The 18,924-nt window shown below is 42.1% G+C and overlaps 1 protein-coding gene across 35 annotated transcripts in view; it reads left to right on the top strand.

Annotated features, from left to right (window-relative positions):
• The window catches only part of CADPS (calcium dependent secretion activator), a 381,267-nt gene that overhangs the window by 68,847 nt on the left and 293,496 nt on the right, over nucleotides 1-18,924 (top strand). For all 35 annotated transcript variants that reach the window (XM_043518602.1, XM_043518607.1, XM_043518606.1 and 32 more), the window contains exon 2: nucleotides 9,475-9,588. In XM_043518602.1, the coding sequence (XP_043374537.1) occupies nucleotides 9,475-9,588 (114 nt within the window). The remainder of the gene's footprint in view (nucleotides 1-9,474; nucleotides 9,589-18,924) is intronic.

Here is an 18,924-nt window from a genome sequence, read left to right as displayed (position 1 = left end):
CTATTCCGTTTCAGTTCGTATAGTGTGCCCATCATTTGGGTATCTGGGCATCTTCCAGTGATACATTGGTGGAGTTTATTTAGTTAACTATCAGCATCAATGGTCTTATTGTGGGCTTTGCAGAAGTCTTTAGGAGAGAGTTGGATAATAATGTAATAGTAGGAAGCTCTGGTTTGAACTGGCCTTATTCCCTGGCAGTCAGTGGGGTAGACACCAGAGCTGGGTTTGGCTGAGGAATTTTGTGGGGGAGGTATAACTCTTAGAGTGCTTTGGAGGGCACATCCACAAGATGGCTGCTGAGTTAAAGCTTCCACAGTCAGTAAACCTGGAGCATGTATGCAATGATTTGATGTTAACATGCTCGTCTCTGTGCAAGAAACTGGCCTTTAAAGAGAATAGGTGGCACATATTTGGGGTCTTATACTGAAAGTATAATAAAAAATGATTGTGAAATTACAGTAGTTTTAGATCAGGACTTTAAGGAGGGAAAATCATCCTGTATCAGTATTAAGAGTAGCCTATCATCTGTGATCCTGGTTCATTCTAATTTAATCAATTTAAGAAGATATATGTCCACAGGTAAAGTGATATATAAAGAAACACAGGTGCAGTTAGCAAATGACAGTTTGGATTACTGGAAGTTTTCAGAGAGAATTTGGCTGCTGCATGATTTGTTGTGAGTTTTAATTCAGTTGCAGTAGGTAAGAGGGTAATGAATGCTCTTATTTAATTATGGGCTGAGGAAATCATGCTTTGATTTGACCTTTGATCAGCAGTGATTATCCTGGTTATCTTACACCCTATACGTAATTAGGTATATGGCTGCATCTAGCCTCTCTGATCTCCTAAATGAGCATGCGTTCTAAATCCTTGCGATTCACTGCCATTACTGCAGTTTGTGAAGATCAAACTAGGCTCTGACTGTCCTTGCAATGGATGATTATCACTTTGTTAGAACAGGTGATCTGCCTTTGATTTTTATCCTTTTCTGAGAATAGAAGTAGAAGCTGGAAATATATATATTAAAGGTTAGTTTTGAGATGTGTAAATAGAGCCCAAGGCTTCATTCTCTGCCAGCTTAGAAGACTTTGTGGTTCCTGGAAGCAACAGTGCTGAGGAGTGAAGGCAGCATGCTGACTGTGCTGTTAACAGTACTACTTACAGGGCAATGCTCAAAGACAGGTGGTATTAGGAGACTGCAAGAGCATGCTGCAGCTCATATAAATAGTAACAGTCTGTTATGTACCTAATTGCATATTGGGAATGAAGACCTGCTTCCTGTTACAGCACCTGTCTGGCTGCTGGGAAAATAACCAAGCAGTGCACATGGAGTCTGAGGCAACACACAGTTCAGCTCTCTGTAATCCCTCATTTTGATCCTTTGCAGCCTGCTGCAAGGCATGCAGGGTGGTGGTGACACAATGCAGGTGCGAGGGGTAGCTCTTTGTGGGTGCAGTTCATGAAAACCACTAGGCATGGTCCTATGCACCGAGCCGTCGTAAATCTCAGCCCCCCTGCAGTCTGCTGCTTTATGGATGGGCTCATGAGATGAAAAAGCTGGGGAGGGGGGCACTGTGTGAGTGGAATGGACATGTCTGATTAGATGCAGACCTAGGCACAATCCCCATCATTCTAATGAGGCTTTAGCTCCACTGCCCTCGCTGGTCTTATTCCTACAACTTGATGGTAGTGCAGCAGTGCTCTCTGTAATGCAGGATTGAACACCCTGAAGAACAGACCTCACACCTCCCTGAGGGCCACGCTCTGTGTGGCTGTATCAAAAGTCCAGTTTGTCTGCCCGTGATAACCGCATAGGTTCCTGGCCCAAGCAGGACACTCCCCTTCCCCCCAACCCTAGGTCATCTGCAGCTGAGGCCAGATTTGAAGGATACTCAGCACCCAGCCATTCCCATTGTGGCCCACAGTGTGCTATGCTGACTTGAAAATCTGGCCCTGTGTGTCACTAGGAAATCCAGTACTAAACCGTATCAACTCCTTTGCTTGAATTTCTCTCACATTGTGATTCTGTTACAAACACCACAAATAATGATGCTCTCCTGTAACTCAGTACTGCATTTTACCTGATCATTGTTGTTGCATTTTTCTGTAGGGATTTTAGCATCTCATGGATACGTGAAGATAGAGAGCATGTCATAATGTTGCTTTTCAATTGCACCATGCTGCATACTGTAGGTTGTGGCATTCCAGATTTGAATAGCAGTGTGCTTTTGGTGTCAATGTGGGGACAGGCCATTAAATACTGCTATTTCCTCTGACCTCTTGTATGCAATAATTTTCATTCTGCTTACACTCACACATGGAGCTCTGAAACTGTTTTTAAAACAAAGAAGGTAAAAGCTGCAGAGCTTGGATCTAAGACTGAACTTCCCCAAAACTTGAGGCAGTTTAGATCTAGGCTTTTGGTTTGTGCTCCATCTGTATTATAGATTCTTTTTAATTGATATCAGTAATTTTATATTATCATTGTATGACTTATCCATAGTGATAAATGAACACTACCCATTCTGCAGTAGAGCCAGCTTGTAGTGAACTCAAATATAGTAACTCCATGTACAGTGAGGCATCTTGGAAGAGAAGTCCTGGATTGGTTAAACAGATTGCAAGGTGCAATATGTAATTCTGCTTGCAGGGAAGCTATTTTTTTTGAAAAAATACTTCCCTTTATTATGGTTCTGCTATGGATGAGTGTCCACCATTCATTGATTTGTGACCCACAACTCTTCAACATATGACCCCAAATCAGTGTTATGGCCCTGTGTGGCAGGTTTTGCATTTGACTTTGAGTCAACTAAAAGCTGTGTAAAAATCACATGTAGTCAGAGCTTCTAGCTGATTAGTCATCCTGTGGAGAATTCTGCATATTTCATTAGGGTCTGCTTAAGCTGAACACATGAAATTTCATTCTTGATGTGCTTAATGCACACAGAGACATATGTATAGCAAGTGCTCAGGGCTGAGTTGTTTCAACTGGGTCACCCACATCTCGTTTCTGGGGTCGCTAAGCAGGTGTGTAGGACTAAATGTGTATATCTGGGCTAACTTGCTTTGGAGAAGATGGTGGAAGAGTAGGTAACCTGCTCTTCTCAAACCTATAATCAATTCCATTTTTCCTGAATATGCATGTGTGGTTCCAAGATCCAAACTGGGCATTTTGTACTTAGAATATTTTATAGCTAATATTTATTTTATTACATCTCGTTCAAATCCAAAAATCAATTTATGCAAATCCGGCAATCTACAATATCTGTAAAGTGAAGTAGTGGCTATTAGTGCTTTCCCCATCGCCATCCAATAATGCGAATGATCTAATGGCTGTGTGTGTTCATAGTGGTAGTGAATGCTCCAAAAAGGAGTAATGAGGGGTGGAAAAGTGACAGACTAATGAATATGGTAATAAGAAAAATTGTCACTACTAAATATGGCCATCTATTTATTTCTCTACTTACGATTCTGGCACACTTTTATAGAGCTACATTTGGATCCCATTAAATCTATTGAAATTACAACCAGTTCAGTGGGGTTGTACTGGTGCAACAGAGCAAAACTTGACCTGTTTTGTCCTGCCAAAAGTCCTGCCAAGATAGCATAGAACACTGATGTGAAGTATTGATTTGAATCAGAGTTGTTTCAGTGGAGCAGTTATTCTGTTTTAATGCCACTTGTAAGCACACTATATGGAAGACAACTAAGTGAATGTTCTTTTTGTATTGGCCTCTAAGTCCTTACTGGGTCTACTCAGCAAAATAGAGGTTATTTTTGTGTAGCTGATCATATTGCTGTTAATAAATGTACCAAAATAATGTATCTGGACCAGATTTCACAAAGCATTTAAATGTGATTATTTTGAGCACAAGTGGCCACATGGACATCAGTGGCACTACTCGTGCTTAAAGTTAAGCCTCTGCTTAAGTATTTAGCTGAATATGGACCTCAGTGTTCAGGTGGAGAATCTCTGACACATTATAGGTTGCTTTAGATAAACCAAGGACAGCAGAGAGGTTTAGCAGATTCTTTTGTCTTAAACTTAATGGGGTTTTGCTGCTCAGGCAATCTGATTCGGGAACTATAGTCAACAGGACTGCTGTTCACATGCATACATGCTTTGCTGAATCGGGGCATACATCCCATGTGGTGTTTGGTTCGACTTATCTGATCCTGGAGAATCTGGCATTAAGCCTGGGATGCTGGTAAGAATGTTTTTCCTGTCACCAACTTGTGCATTATTTTTTTTTTTCTGAATTAGTTAATGCTGACCTTAGCATCTGAGCTGGGGGGATTTCCACATACAATCCATAAAACTTTCAGAATGTTATGTTTTCTATCGTCTATACTAGAAGGTAGAAAATCCCACTGCCCTGCCCCATGCATGGCGTTAAAGGGTTATTGACAGCAGGAGGTCAGCAGCTGTCCAAATGGCAGTTAATTAGCTCTTTGCTAATAGAAGTTGCTAGAACCAAGCAGGAACAACAGGGCAGAGATTTCCTTCATTTACAATGATGATTTTGCCTTCCAGAAGGGCCTCATGCAACAAAGCACTCTGCCATCTGTAGGACCCAAATTTAGGGACTGAGCTCAGTCTCAGGAGCTGGGAATAATATTGAGGATGAATTCATCAAAAGGTTTGATCTTGAAGTTATGGTGCTGGATTGGAAACTGGCGGGATCTGGTTTATGGCTCTGATGGAAACTGGCGGGATCTGGGTTTAATTTCTGGCTCTGCCATGCGTTCCCTGTGTGACAGTGGCCAAGTTGTTTAGGGCTGTCTGGGTTCAGATTTGACCTGGTCTAACTAGTACAGACTCCTGGGTGGACAGTTTGGTTTGAGCGTGCTTTATTTCAGTGGAGCTTAAATTTGTTCCTAACTTGTTCAATTTAAGCTGCACCAAAGTAAGGTTGGCTTAAACTGAAATGAGTGTTCACACAGCCTTTTGCACAATCTTAAATCCAGTTTAAAGTCACACTGTATTTAAACTGGTGCAACTCTGCATGTTGGCAAGCCCTCAATTGCCCCGTGCCTCAATTCTCCATCTATAAAATGGGGATAATAATCCTTCCTCTCTCCCACTCTTGCCTGTTTAGATTGTGAGCTCTTCAGGGCAATACAGGTACTGCCTTTTTGTTTGTAAAAGCAGGGGGACCTGGCACTTGATGGTTTCCTCTAGGTGCTGCTTTAATACAAATAATAAATTTGCCACAACTCAAGCTAACATTAAGCACCAAGGAACTGTCTGACAACCAACATAGGGAACTTATGGTTGGGAGAATTTAAAAGGTGCACACACAAAATCAAATACCCAAAGTGTGGTCAAACCAGTGTTTCCTTTCCCTGGCTGGGTTGTGTTCAAACACATTCTCTTGTTTACTTAGGCTTATGGCAGATGAAATTCCTTCATCGGTCATGTGTTTCCTTGGCACTGCAAAAGCTAAATGGAATATGAAAGCAATTTAATTTTCAGTTCGAAATTGACTTTTTCTTGATATTCATAGCTGTAGAAAGAGGAAAAGGATCAATAAACTAGTGCTATTTTGCAGCCTGGGGGAAAAAAGGGTAACATTAGTGCTATTAGCCGCTGCACATGTGGGATTGAAAAAAGGGGCCTCCCCTCCCTGTGTGGTTTAAAAAAACACTCCCACAACTCTAATAAGGAAAATTCCAATAATTCCTTTGCACTCCCCCCTGGAGTAATTAACAATGCATGAGATGAATGCTGTTAGTCTCCAGAAATGTCAGGCAACATCACTTAGTTTGAAGGCAGTTCACCCAATCTCCTGTGTTAAGTGTGGCGCAGAAACTACTTTTGTTTTGTAGTAATTGAACAAATGGGCCTTTTGGAAATCGCTGTGAGAGGCAATGTGCTACAAATTGAAAATTAATAAAGTTCTCTGACAAAATTACCTAAAAAATACGAAACCAAACGAGTATGTGCACTTGCCCCCTCCCCCCAATGCACATGAAAGTGAAGATGTAGCATGTCCAGTGCTGAGTTAGTGTATTTTCTAATCTCAGAATCTCTCTGCTCCAGGTGCATCTTCCTCTGGTGTATCAGAATGTGTATTTGTCCGCTGAATTTTTCTTTTTTTAATGGCTTTTCCTGGTTCCTAACCTCTATCTCTTGGTATAATTTCATTGTCCCTCACTGATGTTAATAACAGCTTCCAGTTTAGTATCATCTACAATTTTTAATCAATGTGTGGTTTGTTAATAATCTGGGGGGGGGGGGGGTAAAGAGTGGGATCCTCGAAGGTACATCGGCTTTAGGTTTTTTTGTAAAGCAACTTTCCCATAGCACTAGAATAAACCAAACCAGATAGTCACACTGCATTTCCTTCACCCATTTACCTTGTTCACCATGACATAATATTCCTTAGCTAATCACATTCACACCTTGTGAGTTGTCATCTAGCCTCTGTTATTTGTCCACATTTTCTAAGTGTTTCCTCACCTACATTTTCTCAGTAGCTGTATCTAATGGGCCTTCATTACTTCTTAATAGTCTGTATCTCTCTGCTTTATTTTGTTTTGAAGTGAGTTTTTAAATCCAAGTTGGTAACTTGGCATTTTATAACTATCATTACTTTGATTCCCATCTTACATGTTGAATCGGTCTGTTTCTACATTGTAGTCCTTCTCCCGCTGATATAGTTGTACAAACTCTTCTGATTCTCGCAATGCTTTTGTTGGCAGTAATTCATTTTGCTTTTCATAATGTCCTTGTCTTGTCTCTTGAAGACTTGGATACATATATTTTCTTTAGTTCGCTCTTCCTTATTTAGATTCTTTCTAATCCTCAAATTCTGGAGAAGTCACCCAGCGATCTCAACTTGCCAGCCTTCTTCTTCATAATGTTCCTGTTGCTCTTGTAATAGTCATTGGACTCATCAGTGTGCACATGACATCTTAAGGAATCATCTCTCTGGATTTTAGTTATTCCCTCACTAGCTTAATTATTCATTAAGACCATAAGAACAGCCACACTAGGTCAGACCAATGGGCCATCTAGCCCAGAATCCTGTCTTCTGACAGTGGCCAGTGCCAGATGCTTCAGAGAAATGAACAGAACAGGGCAACTATTGAGTGATCCATCCTCTGTCATCCAATCCCAACTTTTGACAGAAGTTTAGGGACACCCAGAGGAAGGAGTTGCATCCCTGACCTTCTTGGTTAATAGCCATTGATGGACCTATGCTCCATGAATTTATCTAGTTTTTTTTAATCCAGATATGTTTATTGAATCTAGTTATACTTCAGTATTTATATTTAGCATTATTTCCAGTTAATCTTTCATTTCCCATGCGCCTCGCATTTGAATAAACCAAATTTTGAAATGCTCTATTATTGCCCTATCCAACTTTTGATAATGATCAGAAAATAAAGGTAAGGGTTGATTGCTTATACACTTCTACCCTGATATAATGCTGTCCTCAGGAGCCAAAAAAATCTTACCGCGCTGTAGGTGAAACCGCGTTATACCGAATTTGCTTTCGCCTCGAGCATTTCCATTATCAATAGTCACTTCCCACCCCTGACCCATCCAAACCCTCCCCCATCCCCTGACGGCCCCCTAGGACTCCCACACCCTATCCAATGCCTCTGTCCCCTGACTGCTCCGAAACTCTCTGCCCCTTATCCAACCCCTCGACCCTGGCCCGGCACCCTTAACATGCCGCTCAGAGCAGCGTGTTGGAGCCAGACACGCTGATCTGCTGGAGCACGCAGTCCCGCCCGCCCCACAGAGAGCACCGCTTTACCATGTTCTATCCAAATTCGTGTTATATCGGGTCGCGTTATATCGGGGTCGAAGTGTACATGGTGTTAATTACACAATAGGTGGCAGGTCCTGGGGCTGGTCTACAAACAGATTTTTGTACCCATTTAACTCCCATTTAGACATGAATATAGTTAAATCAGTGCAACCCCATTAGTGTGGATTCAGTTATACTGGTAGAAAGGTGTTTATAGCTTGTTTCAGTGTACCAGTTGGGATTTGGTTAGCATTCAGGGTTGTATCAATTCTAAACTCCGTTTCTAAACTGATGTAGTTAGAGCTGTACAAAAACTGTGCTGTTGCCTTAAGGCCAAAATAAGCCTGCTGTAAGCTTCCTATTGATGTCTCTGGACCAGAATCAGCGGAATTATGCCATGAACTGTGGCTTTAAAATTGTCAGCTGTAGATGGATCAGAAAATGGTCTGACGGTTAAAATGGCTTGATCTGTACTGATTTGGGGTTCAAAAGGTGTGCAAAATGAATGTTTTTTTTCTTTCAACGGGTATCAGAGTGAAAATTGTTGTCTAAACAAAGTTTATGGGTCAAGGCCTATCTAAACGTGGGTTTAAAGGTGCAAAACTGCTTCTAAAATAGGTGACTAGTGTGTTGCAAATTCAGTCCTAAGTGGGCCAAATTCGTATAACTGTATTTCAACAAAAAAAAAAATCCTACTGTCTTTCCTAGTCAGAGATCTAAGATCACCTTTCGAACTCCACAATACAATTACACTTGGTTGGTGTCACCACAGAACCTGGCAATATCTGCGGGGGGGGGGGGGGCGTAGTTTGACATGTCACTTACCTGCTACACCCTTCCACAATGCTTTTGGGCAATAAAGAAAAAAACAGCTGCAGTTCCTTGATAACTGCACCATTTACCCTGATTCCTAGCACCTTCACGTGTATCCTCATCATAAGCAAGGATGGAGTGTCTGTCCATTCTGTGGGCAATGCTGGAAGCCAAAGTGAAAGGACAAACCGCTAAGACCCAGACCCCAAAGGTATTTAGATGTCCAGTTACCATTGACTTCAATCGAAGCTAAGAGCATAAATAACCTTTTTGAGGATCAGGGCTTAATATGTAGCATTCTGGATGTCCAGCTTAGTTTTGCCCTGGTATGGTCTCCTCCTGCAGTTGCATAGCATACTTTTACTAGATGCTCTTGTAAAGAGTTTTCCCGAAAACAAATTCAGCACTTAACTATTTAGTGCATAAATTTTAATCAAAGTTTTATCTTAAACAATAATAAGAGGAAAGAAAGCTAGAAAAAAGTGAGTTGAAAAATATCAAGGTTGTTCCAGATGATTCATACTATAGTTGGTTAAGAAGTAGTTCTGTTCGGAAAATTCCCAATTTGGAAGAGATGGCAATTTGTGTGCATTTTGTGTTGGAAAGAAAATGTGGATGTAGCGGGTTGTTGCCCAGAATTATTTCAGATGTTCTTAGGAGTGGCTAACAGCATGAATATACTTGCCAGGATGAAAGTGTTTGTAGCTCATTCAACCTCTATTATTGCAATAGGCAAAAGACCATGTGGTAGAGATTTGCCTCATGGTAGCACAGGTATGGAGCAAGGGTGACCAGCTGTTACAAGATGGAATATTATATAAGGTTATTTATTTGGTTATTTTAATGCCATCATTTCATTTTGCTAACTAATCTCTTTTCATTTGAAATGTCTTTGCAGATAAGCAAGCAGCAGCTCCAGATAGTCAAGGATCGATTCCAAGCATTTCTCAATGGAGAAACGCAGATTGTGGCTGATGAAGCTTTTATTAATGCAGTCCAAAGTTATTTCGAGGTAAGGTGTGATGGTGAGGCAATTGTTGGGCATGAAATATACAAATGAGCACAGCTCACAATGATTTCTTATGAACAAGTGTTGCATGGCCTCTTCTGCATTAATAGTCCCATCCAAATTTCTTTGGATGTGCTCTGACAACCAATAAATAAACTCAATGCTGTTTAAACCAAATCTCCCAAAATATATTAAAGAAAATTAAATTATGGTTCAACAGTTAAATCGTCTGTGCTAAGTTTAGTGCCATGCTAAATGTGTACTCCTGCATAATGTATCTAAATACTTTACGTTCTTACTCTTGGGTTAAATTCTGTCCTAATGGATACCTCCACATTGCTATTGAGGTCAGTGGGGCCAAATTCTCCCCTCCATTCAGCCCAGTGGTATGTGTAGAGAAATATTAGGGATGAATGTAGCCCACTGGGGTGACGTGGAATGTAGAAAAGAGAATTTGGCTCTTTGAGGGTACTGTCATAATGTATGTGGTGACCCAATAAGAATAGCAAAGGCCTTGAAAAGCTTTACATATTGCAATAGAGGGAGTCATTGAAGTCTTTGCGCTTGTCATTAGCAAGTAATCTGTGTCACCTCTGAATGAGACACACAGCCCCAAATGCTTCAGTAAAATTAGTAAAAATAAAATTATATATATTTTGACTGTCACTAATAGTACTTAATAATACACTTAGAATCCTAAAAAGAAAAGGAGTACTTGTGGCACCTTGGAGACTAACAAATATATTTGAGCATAAGCTTTAGTGAGCTACAGCTCACTTCAGGTGTCACAAGTACTCCTTTTCTTTTTGCGAATACAGACTAACAGGCTGCTACTCTGAAACTTACAATCCTGTTTGCAATTCAGAAAATGTTTTGTTGGGGGCATTTTAAGGCCGTAAAATCACATCTATCCTTCCACTCCCTGCTAATATTTGTTCTAACTTGCTATTTATACATTAAAGGGACGTTGACCAAGTTGGCTACTTCAAATTTTACTTGCCTATTTTTTCCTATTAATAAATTTACATTTCCTACTTTGTCATCATATTCCCCAGTCTACCAACATATATGCACATTCCATATGTGAACTGTTTGAACAGTAATTCTTCCTTTGCATTTTTTTCAACTAATCCAGTTCTCACGAGCAACTCTGCAATAGCTACAGCTGGTTGGTAACTTTTTTGACAGAAAATACACTTTCTGCAAAATCAAAATTTTCCATTTGGAAAACTGACTTGGCTGAAATATTTCATTTTGGGTAGGTTCAACCCAAATTGGAATAGTTAATTTAGTAACTGACCCAAAATGTTCAGCTGTTTTGAAATGAAAAACGTCTATTATTTATTAGCTGTATTACCATGACACAAAGGAACCCTATTCATGGAGCAGGACCCCATTGTGCACTGTACAAACACAAAAAGACTATACCTGCTCCAAAGAGCTTACAATCAAAGTATAAGACAAGAGGAGACAGGTGGATATAGACTCGGGTTGCCAACTTTCTAATTGCACAAAACTGAACACCCTAGCCCCACCCCTTCCCCGAGCCCTGCGCCCCACTCATTACATTTCCCCCTTCCTCGGTGGCTCACTCTTCCCCACCCTCACTCACTTGGGCTGGGGAAAGGGGTTAGGGTACAGGGGGAGGGGGAGGGCTCTAGCTGAGGGTGCGGACTCTGGGATGGGGCCAGAAATGACAGGTGCAGGATGGGGCTCTGGGCTGGGGCAGGGGATTGAGGTGTAGGAGGGGGTGCAGACTCTGGGATGGGGCTGGGGATGAGGGTTTGGGGTGCAGGAGGGGGCTTCAGGTTTGGGGAGGCTTGGCGTTGGGGCCTGTGCTTATCTCCAGCGGCTCCCGCTCAGCAGCATAGTGGGAGCTAAGGCAGGCTTCCTGCCTATCCTGACTCCATGCTGGACCAAACCTATGGGCTGGCAAAAACTATACTGACTCACTAGAAAAAAAGCAAGAGAATCTTAGTATGATATATGGTCACTCTCTACACTAGTCAGGAGATGAGCATATTACAGTTGTTGGAGGACCCTATTTAGCAGTAACAGAGGAAAGCCTGTCAAATTTTGTGTTTCTCTGATGAAAATTGGCCCACTCCCTCCCCCAAACCAAACTTGTCACAAATAATTGTCAACAACTTAATTTTCTGTTTTTGGATAAGATATTTATTTATTTTTTTTTACCAAAAACAAAAATAAAAATATTGAAATTGGATTCAGGATTGTTAGCAAGCATTTTTGGCAAACAGAGTTGTTAAATGACAATCTAACATGATTTTGATTTCAAGTGTCACCAAGACTCCGGCAAAAAAGGGAAAACTGATCCATTTTGAACCCTGCGACAAACATAAGGTTGGAAAAAAAAAATGCTCAGAGCCGATCAATGGCAACACAGTCCTGCTTTCATGCTCGGCTCACCCCTGGCCTGCTGGTCCAACAGCTGCAATAGAGGAGGAGATAGATGGAAAGCCACGGGACCCCAAAATCCACCTCTTGAGGTGCAGTGAGGCCACAGCAAACACTCAGGTCCATCAGGCAGCACTGCCAGCACCACGGTGAAGTGCAGCATTTCGGGGATGGGGGCGATGAGGTGGGCTGCTGCCACACCTGCTGGGTGAGAGACGCGCTCCCTAGCCCAGCTGTGCACATTCCAGCCTGTGCGCTCGCTTGGAATGGAGGCGATTGGGCTGGCTGCTGAGGAAGTGAGTCACTTCCTGGTCATGCAGCCAGCCAGCCCAAGCACCTGCACCCCACACAGGAGCAGCAAAAGGATATCACTGGAGCTGGCGCCGCCTGGCCTGCCTCACCTCACACCAGCCGGGAGAGAGTCGCACAGGTGAGTTCCCCTGCCACTTCCCAGAGACCCCAGCAGTACCCTCCCTCGGAATGCGCCGCTGCGCTAGTGCATTCGGCTCTAAGACCCAACTCCGCTCTGTCCTGCTTGCTGTCCCGTCCCGGCAGTGGTGCCCTACGCAGCTACGTATGCCTAAGGACGGCCCTGCCCATTGTCTCCTGTGCCTGGAAGACTACATTTCCCATACGCTAATGTGCTGCTATCTCTCCAACCAAGATGCATAGTGCATGGGAGTCACATGAGTCTGGGTGCATTTTGGGAGATGTGATTTGGGAGCCTGATGCCTCCATTCTCCTCTTTGAGCCAGGCTCCCTGGCCTGACTGTCTCCATAATATACACAAACCCATTCGACTCCTTTGGCCTCTGAGCTGTGTGGTGAATCAATCAGCCCCATTGCCTCATGGGAAATGTAGTCCTCTGGGGAGCCCAGCCTATAGGAGAAATTAGGGCCAGAACTGTTAGTTTTTGTGAGTTCAGGGTATGTCTGTGCTACAGTAGTACAGCTACAGCACTGCAGTGGTGCCACTGTAGTGCAGACGCGTCCTACCTCAATGGAAGGGGTTTTTCCATCAATGTCGTTAATCCACCTCTCCAAGAGGTGGCAGCTAGGTCAGGGAGGAACTCTTTCGTTAACCAAGCTCATCTATAATGGGGATTAGGTCAACCTAACTACATCATATGGGGCATAAAATGTTTCACAGCCTTACCACTGTAGCCAGGCTGATCTAATTTTCAGATGTAGAGTAGGTCTCAGAAATTTAGTAAGAGACAGAGCCGTGGAACTGGCTTCAGTTTGGCAGTCTGTAGGTGTGGTGAATGGGCCTGAATCTCATCTCACACTGGTTTTACATCAACCAAATCCATCTCCTGCTGCTCTCATCAGGCCTGATTCTCCTTTTGCCTAAAGGAGTATCGTTTACATGCTGAGGGGACCTGCAGTGTGGGCTTACCAGGGATACTTGTTAAGTCTGTCTTATCATATAGCCTACAAAATGTTCACTTTTTGTTTTTTCCCAGCCGCAACCTGCTTCCTCTGAGCAAAAGCTACTTATTATACGCACTAATGGCCTTTTCCTGAAAATCAATGGCATAGGAACAGACCCTCAGGGACTATCAGAACAATGCAGGTTACACTGCTTTATCAGGTTTCAGAGTAGCAGCTGTGTTAGTCTGTATTCGCAAAAAGAAAAGGAGTACTTGTGGCATCTTAGAGACTAACAAATTTATTAGAGCATAAGCTTTCGTGAGCTACAGCTCACTTCATTGGATGCATTTGGTGGAAAAAACAGAGGGAAGATTGATATATACACACACAGACAACATGAAACAATGGGTTTATCATACACAATGCAAGGAGAGTGATTACTTAAGATAAGCCATCACCAGCGGGGGGGGGAGGAAAACCTTTCATGGTGACAAGCAAGGTAGGCTATTTCCAGCAGTTAACAAGAATATCTGAGGAACATTGGGGGGTGGGGTAGAAATAACATGGGGAAATAGTTTTACTTTGTGTAACGACTCATCCATTCCCAGTCTCTATTCAAGCCTAAGTTAATTGTATCCAGTTTGCAAATTAATTCCAATTCAGCAGTCTCTCGTTGGAGTCTGTTTTTGAAGTTTTTTTGTTGAAGGATAGCCACTCTCAGGTCTGTAATCGAGTGACCGGAGAGATTGAAGTGTTCTCCGACTGGTTTTTGAATGTTATAATTCTTGACGTCTGATTTGTGTCCATTCATTCTTTTACGTAGAGACTGTCCAGTTTGGCCAATGTACATGGCAGAGGGGCATTGCTGGCACATGATGGCATATATCACATTGGTAGATGCGCAGGTGAACGAGCCTCTGATAGTGTGGCTGATGTGATTAGGCCCAGACTCCGAGAGACTGCTGAATTGGAATTAATTTGCAAACTGGATACAATTAACTTAGGCTTGAATAGAGACTGGGAATGGATGAGTCATTACACAAAGTAAAACTATTTCCCCATGTTATTTCTCCCCCGCCCACCCCCCCCCCCCCCCGCTGTTCCTCTGATATTCTTGTTAACTGCTGGAAATAGCCTACCTTGCTTGTCACCATGAAAGGTTTTCCTCCTTCCCCCCCCCGCTGCTGGTGATGGCTTATCTTAAGTGATCACTCTCCTTACATTATGTATGATAAACCCATTGTTTCATGTTCTCTGTGTGTGTATATCAATCTTCCCTCTGTTTTTTCCACCAAATGCATCCGATGAAGTGAGCTGTAGCTCACGAAAGCTTATGCTCTAATAAATTTGTTAGTCTCTAAGGTGCCACAAGTACTCCTTTTCTTACTGCTTTATCAGTTACACTTCAAGTGTAAAGTGGGCTGATCAGAAGATGGATGTAACTTGCATCCTCCTTCCTTCTTTCCTTTTCAGAAACCATCCCCACTTTTCCGGGAAAATGTAAGATTCTATAATGGGGATTGCTGTGTTTTTTTTTTTATATTTCTGAGTGCTTGAAATAGCTTTAATGGATGCAAGATTCCACAGATACTTCACAAGATAGTTTGATCTTGTGTGGGTTTAATAGTTCAATTGTTTTTGTTGCACGGTGGCCTCAAAATGGTCTAGTGGCACAATTATTGATTAGGAGTCCAATTAATGTAATAGTAAACAGTATGATGTGGCTGGCCTGGTTCATCCAATGTGTTTTCCTTGCAGTGAGCTTTCTAATTGGTTACTCTGTTGCATTTCAAAACACTTTTACACATAGTCATTAAGAAACCAAAAACTGCTCAGAGGGGTTGACATCAGTTAATTTGAGCAAATTACAAAAATGACTCTAATTTAGTCTGATAGATACAATTTTGACTCTTCTGTTGTATTAAATGGAAAGGTGAAAATTGCCTATAACTGAGCGACCATATAGCATATAGTAACTTTAGTAAGGCATCCCTTCAGCAAATATGTTGAATAATGAGGTTGTTTGTTCCAGTTTTCAAATGATAGAAAACAGTTGGAAAGCAATAAAAGAATTAATGTGAAACTTGGGACAAGTTCACCCAATAATACTCGTACATTTAATTCATATCATTTGCACGGGTTCCAAGGCCATAAACCATAATTAGGAAACATACTACTCTAATTATAAAAAGAAAAGGAGAACTTGTGGCACTTTAGAGACTAACACATTTATTTGAGCTTAAGCTTTCGTGAGCTACAGCTCACTTCATCCAATGAATCCAATGAAGTGAGCTGTAGCTCATGAAAGCTTAAGCTCGAATAAATTTGTTGGTCTCTAAGATGCCACAAGTACGCCTTTTCTTTTTGCGAATACAGACTAACACGGCTGCTACTCTGAAACCTGCTCTAATTATGTTCCTTTTTAAAGAAAAGTAATATTTTGGCAATTAACTAGATTTGGTAATGAATAGTCTTCATTGTACTAATTAGTTTGTAGGCTTAATCGCCATTAAATCTGTAGTTGTTGACATGTCATTTAGTACAGTGGATGTCTTTATAACCTCACTTTGTACATTTCAGTCTATCAGTAAACCAGGGCACAGTTCCGTATGATTCTAGCTTCACATGTTTATATCCACATACAGAATGTATATGAATGGCTGTGTAAATACATAAAGATGCAAAGCTGGGAGTGTTTGTATTGTCCAACTTCCATACCCGTGCTTAAATTTGAGGGCTGTTAATTCAAGGATGTAGGCAGATCAAATAGGTCAGGGTAAAACGCATGGCGAGAGATCCTCTGTAACCCTAGAAGACTCGAGAGTTCAAAATCAGCATCCTGAACTGCTGCTGGAAATGAATTGTAAGCAAGTGCAGATGCCACAATGTACTGTGAATGTCGTGCTCGCTGAGAAATATCACTGTGACCGGGCAGTCGCAATGTGCTCTTGCTGGAGTTGGAGTGATTATTCCGGTGAATTTGGGATTATTGGCAAAATTTCACGTTTTCCTCCTGAATGGTCTCTGGGTACTGTTAAAGGAGTTTTCAGTCTCTCTGTATGTAACTAGCTAGTTAGATTAGATGGCACTTAAGAACATACAGCTCTGGTCATAACTTTTGGAGAACCACAAACTTCTTGTGCACTGCAAATGGCTTTCTTTGTGCAGCTCTTAACACAGACTTTCACACCCTTCCTCCGAAGGGAAGAAGGACTTGTCAGAAGGGGCATTGATTGATCTGAGCAGTGTAGTTTATTTTTATCAGCCTTTTGTCTTTCTCTCTCCAAGCTACTCCCATAAAAGGTGAAGATCTAGAATGGTTTATAAATGGAGAGGAGAAAAATTCAATGGTAAAACCTTGAAGAGAATTTAAACTTCCATGCATGATAGCAAAGGGCAGCAACTGTGGTTGTGCGGGGAAACATATAATTCATCCTGGTTTAGCTTTGCTGAATTGGTCTAATGATTCCAGGTCTGTCTCTTTTCTCTAGGCAGGTAGGAACAGAATAATTTTCATCCCTCATCCGAAAAGATACTGCCAGGGGATTGCCAGTTTATCACTGCTTCATTGAACACATGCTCTTGGAAAGAATGTCCCAGTGCTTGCTTACAGACAGCCCCGCAACCTGAAGCAAATACTCATCAGCAACCACACAACAGAACCACTAACCCAGGAACCTTGCAACAAAGCCTGTTGCCAACTGTTTCCACATATCTATTCAGGGGACACCATCATAGGGCCTAATCACATCAGCCACACTATCAGAGGCTCGTTCACCTGCACATCTACCAATGTGATATAGGCCATCATGTGCCAGCAATGCCCCTCTGCCATGTACATTGGTCAAACTGGACAGTCTCTATGTAAAAGAATAAATGGACACAAATCAGATGTCAAGAATTATAACATTCAAAAACCAGTCGGAGAACACTTCAGTCTGTCTGGTCACTCGATTACAGACCTGAGTGGCTATCCTTCAACAAAAAAAACTTCAAAAACAGACTCCAGAGAGAGACTGCTGAATTGGAATAAATTTGCAAACTGGATACAATTAATTTAGGCTTGAATAGAGACTGGGAGTGGATGAGTCATTACACAAAGTAAAACTATTTCCCCATGTTTATTTCCCCACCCCCCCCACTGTTCCTCAGACATTCTTGTCAACTGCTGGAAATGGCCCACCTTGATTATCACTACAAAAGGTTTTCTTCTCCTGCTGGTAATAGCTCATCTTAAGTGATCACTCTCCTTACAGTGTATATGGTAACACCCATTGTTTCATGTTCTCTGTGTGTATATAAATCTCCCCACTGTATTTTCCACTGAATGCATCCGATGAAGTGAGCTACAGCTCACGAAAGCTTATGCTCAAATAAATTTGTTAATCTCTAAGGTGCCACAAGTACTCCTTTTCTTTTAGTGGGATTTAAGACACGTTTAACTGATTGCTTAGATGGGACTGACTGTGAGAGGAAAAAACAGACTATTTAAATCCAGCTGGGAGGAAAATGAAGGGAGGAAGATGCTATGAAGTTATTTGCAGTTTCTCTCCACTTCTTTGTTGAAATCTTGTTCTGACCAGCTCCAGTATACAGTAGGTTTTGCTTATTAGCCACCCCTTGTTTGCCAGCAAAAAGTTGCCATTATCCTGCGGTTGCTAATAAGGAGAAGGCAGGTTTGTGCGGCTGCAGCTGGGGGAAGAAGTCCTGGGATATGCCTCTCGTGGCTGCAGCAGTGCAAACCTGCCTGCGGGAAGGGCAGCATCAGGGAGGGGACTGCAGTCTGGATGCTTGAGCTTTCTGCAGGGAGCAGGGGCCAATGGAGCTGTATGGTACCTCTCCTTGCACTCTCTGGGGTCAGGGCTCAGCATGTCCCAGCTCTTCCTTCCCTGGCTGCAGCCCCAGAGAGCGCAGGAGAAATACCATGAAGCTCTGGAATCATCACCTCCAACACTTCCTTCCCTGGCTGCAGCTGTGCAAATATGCCTGCAGCTGGGGCTTTTCTTCCAAAACAAGTTTTCAGTAGGTGGAATGCGATTGCCAATATCAGAATCCCTTTCCCATTAAAGTCAATGGGACAGGATTGGTTCCTAGCAAAATGTTGCTATTAACTGAAAATTGTTAATATTGAGGTTGCTATTAAGTGGAATCTGCTGTACTTGTAACTGTGACCTATCTAAAAATATACATTTTATCTTCTAATTTAGCTTCCAGCCAACACTTGAACAAAGCCTACAGAACTGAAAAGTCTTTGTTCCTTTGCAGATAGGCACCCACACAGGTTCCACTGATGTGGCCATACTGCTAAAGTGAGAGCAAAGAACCTGTCATAGACATTACTACATTTCACACAATCTATTGCTGTGCTCTGGTATGGCAGGCTTTAACCTTCTGTACAAAAACCCCTTGGTTATGGAAGTAATTCACGGTCTGTCGTTCCTACAAAGGAAGCCTGTTCCTCTCTCTGGCCATCCTGACTAACAGGGCAGATGACAAAGTGTACACAGGAAAGATGTTTTCCACCACTCCAAAACAATCTTTTCCCCGGTA

This window comes from Dermochelys coriacea, chromosome 7 (assembly GCF_009764565.3).
Source record: "Dermochelys coriacea isolate rDerCor1 chromosome 7, rDerCor1.pri.v4, whole genome shotgun sequence".
Taxonomy (NCBI): Eukaryota; Metazoa; Chordata; order Testudines; family Dermochelyidae; genus Dermochelys; species Dermochelys coriacea.
This window is presented reverse-complemented; position numbering and strand designations above follow the sequence as displayed.